Consider the following 12,209-nt stretch of genomic DNA (forward strand, 5'->3'; position numbering starts at 1 on the left):
CCAATAAAGGGATGGAGCATTTATAGACACCACAGACACATGTGTTTTTTAGTTTTGTTAAAAAAAATTCAGACAATTCAGGAAATAGGAGTTTAGGAGTGGTGGTGATGCAAAAGGGGGAAGTCATGGGGTGGGGGGTGGGGGTTGCCAGGGCAGGTGGCAGTAGTGTCTCCTTCACCCCCATATGCCTGCTGTCATCTCCTGAAGAGGGACAGACGGTCACATTCCAAAACTATGGGTGAGTCCTCTACCGCGTCTGTTCAACTGAAGAGAAAACATGGCACAATTAGAATAAGACATGGAAATGGCGAGGCTGGCAGAAACACCCCCCATTACATGCAGATGCCCGTGTAGTTTGTGGGTACAGAGGACACACTGGGAGTGGGGACAGAAATAATCTGTCATGAGAAAAAGACCCCACACAGAGGACAACTACACATCCCAACAAGGGCATCAAGATCAGGGGACATGAACTTGTCGAGTGCCTGTTATGCACCAGAGACCTTATGTGCGTACATGGGATTTAAGACAAACACACTAAGAACAAGGAGACTGAAGAGCCAGTCTCATGAGATCAATACTCACTGTAGGAGGAAATGTCTATCTCATCAGGCAGCTCACTAATATTGACTTCAAAGCGATCCTGCACGTCATTGAGGATCTTGGCATCGTTTTCATCTGACACAAACGTGATGGCCAAGCCCTTGGTGCCAAACCGGCCTGCTCGGGCCACCTGGAAGGAGACAGAGGGTGGCACTGGGAAGACCCAAAAGTAGGAAGACACCCAAAAGGAGGGATGAGGACATATGGTATAAAAACATAGGAAATCGGGAGGTGGGAGGGGACACTGGGATGTCCGTGTGGGCGTGCAGCTTACCCGATGCAGGTAGGTGTCAGAATCCTCAGGCATGTCATAGTTGAAGGCAATGTTCACCCGTTCAATGTCCATGCCTCGGCCAAATAGGTTGGTGGCCACAAGAATTCGTCGTTGAAAATCTTTAAACTGCTGATACCGAGAAAGCCTTTGTGAGAAAGGAAATTAGAAAAATGTTGAGTCCTTTCTCTCAATGGTCTCTTTTCCTTCCCAAGGACACAAATCATCTTTCCATCTCTGACTCACCTCTCCTCCTGGGGCATCCCTCGGTGGATGGCAATGGCTGGGAAGTTCTGCTCCACTAGAAGCTGGGCCAGGGCAATGCAACGCTGCACAGACTTCACAAAGATCACCACCTATGTGTGGAGAGTAGGGGGATGTGGGCCCATGTGGAATGTTAGAGAGATTACGTACGTGCAAGGAATGTTTTCAGTAACTATGCTTTTCTAAAGGAATTCCTCCTAGTCCCTCCCATATATTCCTCTTCTGATCTAAATACAACTTAGCCTTTCTCACTCAGCTCTTGACTTCTCCTAAGCAGACATGCTGCAGAGAAGGTACAGAAAATAACCAAAACTACCAGGTGTGTTGAGAGACAAGAATGAGGCAACCTCATGAGAAAGTGGTAAAAATTAAAACTAAAGTCTGGAAAGACCAGGACCAATATTTCCTGCTCATCAAGAACATCCAACATAAGAATTCTACCTTAATTTTAGAAAGTTTTTGGTGCAGATAAACTACACAACAGGTAAAGTGATGAAACGCTTCTTCTCGGTAAATAACACAAGAAACAAATTTAAGAACCCAACAAACCTAAGATATTTTGGAACTTTTACAAGATTAAATCCCCTCAAGGATTTTCTTCATTGAGATTTTTATTTACTGAATACCCGGCTGTGACAGCCATGGAACAGGAAAGCAGCTGCTCACACCTTGTTCATGCTCAGCCCCAAAAGACATCTGAATTCTCACTTAAGAGAATTTCATTTAAAGACAATTTCTCCACCATTCTCTCTCACATCGCATGGATCATATCCTCAATTAAAGGGTACTTAACCAGGTTTCTGCTACAGTTGGAGACGTGCTCATCCCTCTACTGGACCTTAAACAACTGACCTGATTGAACTCAAGGACATCGAGAAGGTCAAAGAGCTTCCGGTTCTTCTCGTTGTCCTTCAGTTTCACGTAGTACTGCTGCAACCCATGCAGCGTCAGCTTCGTCTCATCATCCACGAAGATCTCCATTGGCTGGGGGGGAGGGGGGAGGAAGGGGTGGGGAACGGGAGGAGGGCAGAGTGGGGGGGTTAAACCTGGGGGGGTGGAGGAACTTGATCTCCAATACACCCCATGGGGGGGATGGGGAGAAGAGAGAAGATTGAAAACCCCACCACATCCCCAAAAATACCCCCATTTTAATGTGGTCTCTTCCACATTAGATCTAATTTCCTTCCTATCAAGTCTTAAGACTGCCCAGCTACAAACTGTCATGGGAAGGGAAATTTGCAGGGAGGTAAAGGAGCAGTGAGACCACCCAATGGCAAGATGCCATTACCTCAAAGGCAGATGGTACAGGAAAGAAAACAATAGATGATCCCCCAAGGGCCAATATGATCCAAACACCCGGGAATTGGTGGGACACAGTGACTCAAGGTCAGAATAACTCCACCAAAGCTGGTTATAATACAAGGGAGAGGACAGAAATTGCTCCGAGTATCCTCCCAACTAAGAGAATCATATCCACATTAGGAGGGTGGATATCTGTTAAGATCAGAATACTACAATGGACACAGTCAAAATGCCATAAAAAGAGAAGCAAAAGTTACTCAAGGCGAGTAACAACTTGCCCTCAGACCACAAGGGAACAAAGGGAACAGAACATTGGTCTCTGAACTAAGAGCCAAACCAACTATAGTGTTACATGGAAGGTACCAACAGATGGTGCTAAGAAACAAATTCAGAGCAGTAGATACACACTCATCTTAAAAAAAAATACACACACACACACACACACACACACGCACGCACAAAACCCTTGAAGGGGAGGAAGGTAGCATAAAAAAATAAAAACACAAATTGACACAAGACTCCACTCTAGAGCCCAACTTTCCTAGCACTCTTCACTAACCTGGGGACATAATTAACATGAACACCCAGGGTCCAAGATTTTAGGAAAGGATGTGTGCCATGGGAGAAAACCAAAAGCCCAATCCCAGAAAGCTAGCAGGATAGCAAAGGCAGGCTTTCCAAAAAGAAGTTCCATGACCTCCTTCAAATCTAATTCTAGCCCCACGTATAGCTAAAAATAGCAAACATCCCATGGGGCGGAGCAGTACAGGATGGGAAAAGAACACACTGCACTACTTATACGACAGGCCCCGTCTAGCCCCAAACCCTAACACCCACCTGGTTACTTCCAAGTGGAGCTCCTCACTTTACCTTTCCCACATCCCTCTCCTTTGCCTTTGAGTATTAAAAAAAAAATGTCTTAAAAAAGAAAAAAAAAATCTACCCCCCCTTTCAGGACACCCCTCCCCCCAACACATATGGGGGGAAACGGGGAGCACGGCACGCCTTGGATTCAGGAAAAAAACCGGGAACGGAAAAAGAGGCTGGTTTGGTCCTCGGCTTCCTGGTCAGGTTTCCCCGCGGCCTCCGCTGCCGCCATCCACCGCTGGTGCCGTCTGCATTTCCCCCGCCGCTCCACGGTGCTTCTCCGCTGCCGGCTCACATCAACCGAGCTTCCGGATGGGTGCGAGGAGGTATGGATGGTAAGGAGTAAGGGATCGGGGACTGAGGTGCCAGAGGCCCCCACCCCTGGAGGCGGGGAGGGAGCGGATTCATTTGTGCTGTTTGCTCTTCTTTTGGACATGCCCTGCCATCTGTCTGTCCCTCTCTTGCTCTCCTGCCACCGGGAGGTTGTGAGTTTTGAGGAGCAGAAGGCTCCAACTGTGTGCTCGATGCCACCTTGAGGGTGCGTGGCTGTAAAGGGGTGTATAGGAGACGATGGGTGGGTGGTAGGGCAGAAAATCCTGCCCTCCCCCAAAAAGGAAGAAGAGGTTCAAAAATGCTGTGATGAAAAAAAAAGGTCGAACACTACCCGCTCTCAAGTTAACCCGACCAAGTCTTCCGGAGTTTCCCTGGCGCCCGCGCAGACCCTAACACTAGCTGTCTCTGCCTCTATGTGTCTCTTCAAGGAGTCATCACTCCCAGATGGGCACGTGCCCCCTTCTTGGCACTTGAAGGACAAGGGAGTCTGGAGGAAGAGGGCGCGGAAGGGGAGGAGGCAGTGGGCGGGGAGTGGAGGGAGAGAAGGTAGAAGGGTATTTACGTCTTGCATGAACTTGCGGCAGACTGGACGGATCTCTTTGCTCAAGGTAGCACTGAACATCATGACCTGCTTCTCATGGGGGGTCATGCGAAAAATTTCCTGGACATCCCGACGCATGTCTACAAGAAAAAGGAAGAAGACTGTAAGACAAGAAGCATACATCATAGACAAAGACCAGAGACAGCCCAATGAGGTGATGGCTGCTGGAAATGGGTAAGGAACAGTCATTTCACAGTAAGATTTGTCTCAGGTCTTCATTTATTCCGACCACCGTAAAATCACACCCATTGTAATAACACAATAGAAACAGCACACAGTGGAATCTGAAATAAAGACTTGGGATCGGATTCCAGCTGTTTTAACCAGACAAGAAATGAGACGAAAAAACCCCAAAGCTCACAATTATGATATAGAGATAAGGCCCACTGCAGAGGCTCTTGAGTATAAGCATAAGCATAAACTTACAAGCATAAGACCCTTGAGAAATTCTTTACAAGGCCCTTGTCCATACTTTCTCCCCACACCCCTGCTGTCTACAAATATTGTGCACCAAATTACATTCCAGTTGTCAGAGTCCATTTTGTGGCTCCTCTGGATCACGCTTTCCTATCCAGCCAGGCAAACAAGACATCTCTACCTGGAGCCCATCTTAGAGCTCACGTTAAAATAGTCAAAGATCAGGGGCACCTGGGTGGCTCAGGTCATGATCTCAGTTTGCGGGTTCGAGCCCCACATCGGGCTCTGTGCTGACAGCTCAGAGCCTAGAGCCTGCTTCAGCTACTGTCTCTCTCTCTTTGCCCCTCCACAACTCCTGCTCTGTCTCTCTCTCAAAATTAAACATTAAAAAAAAATTTTTTTAGGAGTCAATCATTTGGAATGACTTGTCCCTGGGGCCACGTCCATCCCAACGCTCTCATTTATTAAATGTGAGTTCTCACAATTTTCCTTTCTTAACCGCACGTGACACACTGAAATACAGAAAAACCCCATAAACTCTCCACATTAATCCTAGAACTTAGGTCTAAAGATTTACTCAGCTATAAACTGACAGATGCTGTGCAGAGGATGCCAGAGAGTAAATGGCTTTCCTCCTTCAGTTTATTACCAACCCCTGACACCCAGTATAAGAATCTGTAAAGGAGAGAATAGTGGTGTGAGCAATGTCTAAGATCAGCAAAGTCACTCCTCTCAAAGAAACAAAACCTCTATCACAGGACAAAATACACTTCTCCTTGCTCACCCAAGTTCCTTAAAAGGCCTCACAAAAACCGACAGGGGAGCCAGAGCCATCAGTCATGGGTGATAGATGAAGAGTCATCCCAGCACTAAAGTGCTCCTGAATCAAAAAAACATCATTTGGCTCTAAAGGGCAACTCCCTGATCACCAGCCCCCTTGCCAGCACTGCCACTCACCGAGCTGTTCAAGCATCTTATCACATTCATCCAAGATAAAGTGTTTAATGTGTTTGAGATTGAGGCTCTTATTTCGAGCCAGGGCTAGGATGCGGCCAGGGGTCCCCACGACGATATGCGGGCAGTTCTTCTTCAGCACCTCTTCATCCTTCTTGATAGACAGACCACCAAAAAACACCGCGACCTGTATTAACCCAGAAAAAAACAGTGTCTCACAAGGAAGGAAACAGTCCAATCTCCCCGCACTTCCCATCCTTTCAGTTTAATCTAAGTGAACTTTGAGTATTTCAAAGGTAAAACGAACATCAAAGACCACCTGACCTAAAATTCTTATTACATTCCCCAAACGCTGAAGCTAAGAAACATAAGTAACTTGCCCAGAGTTATGTGGCTAATCAAGGAAGTCAGGACTAACACTTTCTTCTGACTTAATCTAATAATCTTCCTTCCCATGATGCTATGGCCACACTTCATTTTAAGAAAGGACAGCAAGAAATCACCAGAGTGCAAAGCACCACAAAAAGCTCATGAACATCAAGTTTTCCTAACCGAACTCAGATTTTTAAATGCCCCTGCACAAACCCTATGAAATTACGGTTTCAAGCTGACCACATTACTCCATGTTATAAACATTAAGAAAAGATCTGCTGAGGATCTAGTCTTTACTATAGGATCACATGACACCAGAAACTGCTTTCTAGTTTCAAGGAGAGAAGATCAAGTACAGGATCAGACTGTCACAATGAAACTAAAATCACCCAGTTTGCAACAAAACAGGAGGTACACAAAATATCAGCTATGAAGAATTCTTGCCAAAAATGTTTAACTTCAGTCAGTTGAGCTTTCAAATTCGTATTTCAGTTAAAGGAAATACTAAGGGGAAAAAACAAGTTAAAGAACCACGTAAGGGAGTAACCAGACAAATCCAGAGACAGGATATTCTATAGAACTAACCCAACCTTTTGAACGAATCACTTTAGCACAATTTTAAACAAAAGTAAGAATTACGTCATGCCAATTTGCAGTTGATCTTAACACCAAGAATATTCTCTTTTGGGGCGCCTGGTTGGCTGAGTCAGAAGAACACGTAACTCAATTTTGGAGTCATGAGTTTCGGCCCCACGTTGGGTTAGAGATTACTGAAATAAACTTTAAAAAAAAAAAAAAAAAAGGTTCTCTTTTGAGCCACATGAGCTGATGAGCTGGACCTATAGAGGAGGAAGTACAATTCTAGCTCACTAATAAGCCCAACAATGAATGTTTCCAGTCATAACAATGGAAACTGTTTTCTGGTTTTCAACTTTTTAGAATCAACCAGCAGCAAGACCACTCCAGTTAAAGGACAGAAAGTGAATGTCAATGACGCTGACAATTTAAGAAGAGAGATATTACTTGACACGCATATATAACATTTAGATTATTTTTAAAGGATTAAAATTTTCAAATAACAAAACAACACGAACAAACATCTCTCATGAAAAGAAATCATAAACACCTGAAGTTTGATAAACTGAGAGAACAGTGCCAATACCTGGTGTCGCAGAACCATTAGAGAAAAAAGCAAAAAAATTAAAAAATTAAAAAAAAATAAAGGTAACTAGTGATTACCTTCCGTAAAGTGCAATTAGAGACAGGAGAATACAAATCTTTTTGTTATGAAACCTTTTAGTTTACTCAAAACATGTTACCACGAGATACTGATCATTATTACTTTGGTTTTTAAGAAATTATTTTTAGTTTAGCACTAGGACTCAACATTCCTAGTTACTTTAAAACATAAAATAATGAGTAACAGGAGAAAATCACAACAATCCAAACAGAAGTACTATTCTTTACCACATCCTAGCCAGAGGAGTAGAAAGTTATACACATCAGTGCTTCTCAAACTCCAATTACCTGGAGATCTTATTTGAATACATATTCTTACTCAGGAGGTCTGGGGCGGTACCCATATAATCTGCATTTCCATCAAGCTTCCAAATGATGCTGAAACTTTGGGTTTGGAAACCACACTATAAAAACAAGGTTATATACAGAAAACAACCCAAGCCTACTCTGTTGTGTCCACCAAACATCTTTCAATTTTCTGCCACTTTCAGGAATCCTCAAAATTCACACACCACACTAGAAATGTTTTGGAGCTTCCAGCTTCTCTTGCCACACACCCCAAAATTCTCAAACTCAACCAAAGCACAGTGAAATCTTTCAAAGTCAGTGTAAAGAAATAGTAAACAAAAGCGTGGTCTCATGGTGAGCACCCTTCATAGCCTAACCATGCAGTCTCCTGCTGCACAGCTATATTCACACAATCTGTTAAAAACTAAAGCAAACTAAAGATTCTCCAAAATTAGAGTAAAGCAAACATCTCAGAAATTATAATGTGTACTCAAATGAACCGTAAACTGTAAATCCCTTGCATACCAAAGTTTACAGAAACTTACCACCTAGAACGTGAAGACGGCTGACCTACAAGTCTTCAATGCCTACAACTCTTCAATGCCTACAACTCCCCACATCCTCTTCCTCCCAAGTGTCTTTACCCTGGCTTACCTTGACATTGGGCATGTATTTAGAGAAGCGCTCATACTCCTTGCTGATCTGAAAAGCCAACTCCCGAGTATGACACATCACCAGCACAGACACCTTGGGGTGGGGAGAGCAGACAGAGACAAACAGTATATCCCTTTACTATCTCCTCGGGGCAGTGATGGTCACAAAAATACATCTGACAGATTATAAATGACCTCAATTCTGAGATCTAAGTCATTAACCACATAATTTCTATGCAATATCCCACGTGGCCATCAGAAAAAGGTAACCAAGGTCATCTTTGCAACAAACACCCGTGGCTCTGAATGCAGCTTGTAGCTGAGGCAAAACACCCTTCTCAAAAATTCCTAACCAAAATGTCTTCCACAGCACTTTCCCCAAACGTACCTGTCCAGTAACCGGCTCCAGCTGTTGCAGTGTGGCCAGCACAAACACTGCTGTCTTTCCCATGCCTGACTTGGCCTGGCATAGAACATCCATTCCCAAAATGGCCTGAGGGATGCACTCATGCTGGACTAGAAGGAGGGATGGGGGGAGAGATAAATTACACTTCAGTCTTCAGTAACTCCACAACCTTTTTCACCATTCCAAACCCATTTCTCACCACTCAATTCTTAAATGGTTCTCATCAACTTCCAGGCCCTTTCTACCTCTGTTCCCTCCATCAAATTCATCCCAAAAGCAGACATTCCTAGTTCCTCCTGGCTTTGCCCTCCTCCAACTCCAGTGCCTGGCCTCTTCCACCCACCAAGACTTCACCTTTGGTGCTCCTGGCTCTGTCCCTATTTCCTTTAATCTGTAACAATCCATGACATCTGAGTGCCTGCCCCAGGCCGTTTCTCCTACTTAGCTTGCCATCTTTAGGCCATGTAACCCTGGACACAAATGAAGGGTGTGGTAGCTGAGCCAAAAGCAACTCATTTTAGATCAGCCACAAAGGTTTCCAGAGACCATAGTTGGCCTGGCCCAATAGAGACTAAAGGTCCAACCAGCTCCTCTCTGGAAATTCAAAATTAGAAGACTAGGTAACAAAATTAAAAACAAGTAGACAAACGGACGCCTGTGTGGCTCAGTCGTTAAGCATCTGACTCGGTTTTGGCTCAGGTTGTGATCTCACGGTTCATGGGATCTCATGGCATCAAGCCCCACATTGGGCTCTGCACTGACAACTTGGAGAAATTCTCTCCCCCTCGCTCTTTGTCCCTCCCCCGCTCATTCTCTCTCAAAATAAATAAACTTAAAAAAAAAAGTAGGCAAAGAGAAAAGCCAGTCACAACAACTAACAGCAGTTGCTTTTAGGTCACTAGCTTTTTCATGTTACCATGAATGAAAAACCGATCTATACAAATCTCTCCCGCTAAAATAGTTCTCGATACTTTATTTCCTGATATACCCTAAATAAATATGTATTATCTGAGGAACTGTTTTACACACCTGTTTCTTGTTCCCTTAAAGAACCTAATGAATACTCTAGGCCCAGTAGAAAATTTACCTTCTGACGGATGCTCAAAGCCACAGTCAACAATGGCCCGGAGCAACTCTGGCTTCAGTAGGAAGTCACGAAAGCCAGAGCTGTGGATGGAGACATAGGAGCCCTTGACATCCTTCTTGGCAGGGGCCTCAGCCCCGTCTCCCCCTGCTGCTGTCTCCACCTCATCTTCTTCATAGTCCAAGAGCTCATTGTCCACATCGTTCTCTGCCATTCCTGGGCCGGCAGGGGGAGAAGGGGAGGAGTCTCCGGAAGGGTTCACGCAGAGTTAAGTGAAAACAAGGGAGGAGAGTGGGGGCTTGAGCAACAGTTTAAAAAAACAAACAAACAAAAAACCTAGTTTCTGATAGAAGAGCTAGGAAAAAAACCAACAAGAAAAACAAAAGACTTATTAGTCGTGAGCAGAGCCTTCACCACTTCTTTTCCATCCCCACACTTTTCCCACTTTCCCTGTACTGACACCTTTATCTGGAAAGAAAAATAACAAGAACACAAAACATAAAAGCAAACATAATATAGTGGTCCCAGGTGAGGCGGTTAAGACACAAGTTCCCAAAGAGATTAGGATCAGAGTAGCATAAACCAGAAAGCAGGATGGGGAGAACCAGCATATGAACTCCTGATCTGTTAAGTAACAACAGTGAAGGAAATAGATAATGAAAAGCAAAATGAATCAAGAGAGCGGAGAATGGAGACAACAAGATAAAGACAAGTCCTGAAAAACCATCAAAGAAAGACTTTTTGCTTTCCCTACATCTCAAAGTGTTGACCCCTAACAAGGCAGCCATCAGTTAAGGGTGATAGATTAAGGTCATCATTGCGCAAAGTGCTCACTTCCCAAAATATAAACATCATTTGGCTGCCATCCGCGCGTCCCACTCCTCAGTAACCTCCTTCTGGTACTTAAGAAATCCCTGTGTAATTAATGGGGGGGGGGGGGGGGAGATAGAAGAGTACAGTAAGAGAAATGACTAGGTCGGAGATGAATACTATCTTCCCTCCGCTACAATTAATAGGAAAAAAGGTACTCGAGATAAACTCTCACTCCAGCTGTACTACAAACTCTAGTAAGGGATCTCATCACCCTTCGTTACTCTTCAGCTGAGACTCCTTTCCTATAAACACACAATGACATCACGCATAAACATTTGGAAAATGTTCTAAGTAAAGGCTGGTAAATCGAGGTAAGAAAAGTCCAACCAGGCCCGTAAGGCGGCTCCTCCTCCTATTCCCACCTTGGGCCATTAAGAGGACCCAGAGATGAGAAGAAGGTGAAAAGAGCCCCACCCTCCGCAAATGCCCAGAAACAAAGAGCACCTACCGCCGCCTCTCACCATAGCTGGGGCATCCGATAAACGAGGAGCCCAACGAAGGAGCAGGGAGCAAAAGGGACACAATGGCGCTAGGGCCACCATCTTGGATTGGGCCCCCTACCTTCCCTGCCCCCCCCCCGGAACTCTTAAGAGCTCTCAAAAGGTATGCAAGCAATGGAAATAACGACCCATCTAGGCCCCAGGGACCAGACCATAGTCTGTGGAAGGGGTATCAGCAGTCCACGAGGCAGAATGGCCGCAGAGAAACGCAGATGGAAGCGGATGATAAAGAAGGCCAAAGCTTACCTGAGCAAGGCGAGCGCATATGGCGGCGGCAACAGCGACGAAGGAGGGAATCTGCCTTCACTTCCGGTTCTCGGCTTCCCTCTTACCAGGGCCTCCCGCCTTCTCGGCTGCCAGCGCGCAGGCGCAAGGGACCGGAAGACGACCCTTTCACGATCCCATAGTTCTGCGCGCTCCGGGGTTGCCTTTAGGAAATGCCTGTGTGAAAAAAATTTTTAAAGCCACTTCTAACTCCTCCGCTACTGCAAGTAACAAAGGGCATAAAGGAAACTGGCATCCTCTCCTACTGTTATATATTTTCTCGTGCCCTATTCTACTCCATATACTTTACCTCTTCCTTTAGGTTCTTGTCGGGCAGGTCTTCTCTCCGGGCACCCCTCCGTAGGCTCACCGCTCGGTGGAAAAAGGGTGGCGGGGACTGAGAGTTCCCACGGGGTCCTTGGCCTGGTAGTCAAGGTGACCCGGGTGCGTCAGCGTTGGAGCTAGAGAACGTGGGACCTCAGTTGAGGGGAGGAATGAGTCAGAGCCGCGCGTAGGGGTCCTACCCTTTCCCCTTGCCCAAAATGTTGGCCGATGTAGTTGGTGCCCCAAGGGCCCTGAGGCTATGGGACAGGAAATTCGAATCTGGAAGGTGTTCTAAATCCACTGAGTGGATTCTGCCTCAGGTTTTAAAGAAGTGGTGGGGCTTGAGGGTTACGCAACATTATATAAATATTGTTAATTCGACCAGAATGTCTTTAGCCCCGCCTCCAGCAGCCCCATTGTTGAGCTTGAATTTTTTCCTTAATGAAGCATTTGATAACCCAGTCTTTGATATGCTACCAAAGTCAGATGTGATGTCAACAAAAATGACAGCAAACATTCGGCTCTTTACCTGTTACCAGTTAGCCACTTAACAGTAAGGAATAGGTACCATTACTGCCATTCTACAACAAGCAA

General features: G+C 45.3%; 1 protein-coding gene and 2 non-coding genes across 5 annotated transcripts; all 3 read right to left on the reverse strand.

Annotated features, from left to right (window-relative positions):
* Nucleotides 1–40: 40 nt before the first annotated feature.
* DDX39B (DExD-box helicase 39B) lies at nucleotides 41–11,462 on the reverse strand. Of its 3 annotated transcripts, none has more exons than XM_042985945.1 (11): nucleotides 11,274–11,462; nucleotides 9,658–9,870; nucleotides 8,553–8,680; nucleotides 8,166–8,258; nucleotides 5,616–5,799; nucleotides 4,203–4,321; nucleotides 1,991–2,122; nucleotides 1,121–1,230; nucleotides 878–1,022; nucleotides 586–733; nucleotides 41–264 (listed from the first exon to the last, which is right to left on the reverse strand). In XM_042985945.1, exons 1-11 carry the CDS (start codon nucleotides 11,290–11,292, stop codon nucleotides 248–250), a joined length of 1,308 nt encoding a protein of 435 aa, XP_042841879.1. In that variant the 5' UTR covers nucleotides 11,293–11,462; the 3' UTR covers nucleotides 41–247. The 3 variants fall into 3 exon arrangements, with proteins under 3 accessions (XP_042841879.1, XP_007098876.2, XP_042841880.1); XM_007098814.3 differs by having other exon boundaries at nucleotides 9,658–10,009; nucleotides 11,274–11,461; XM_042985946.1 differs by lacking the exons at nucleotides 1,991–2,122; nucleotides 11,274–11,462.
* On the reverse strand, nucleotides 5,487–5,563 carry LOC122238941. The gene has a single exon (XR_006218078.1). It is a non-coding gene; the product is annotated as a small nucleolar RNA SNORD83 (small nucleolar RNA).
* Nucleotides 10,437–10,514, reverse strand: LOC122238940. The gene has a single exon (XR_006218077.1). It is a non-coding gene; the product is annotated as a small nucleolar RNA SNORD83 (small nucleolar RNA).
* Nucleotides 11,463–12,209: the final 747 nt, after the last annotated feature.

The sequence above is a fragment of the Panthera tigris genome, chromosome B2 (genome assembly GCF_018350195.1).
Source record: "Panthera tigris isolate Pti1 chromosome B2, P.tigris_Pti1_mat1.1, whole genome shotgun sequence".
Classification (NCBI taxonomy): domain Eukaryota; kingdom Metazoa; phylum Chordata; class Mammalia; order Carnivora; family Felidae; genus Panthera; species Panthera tigris.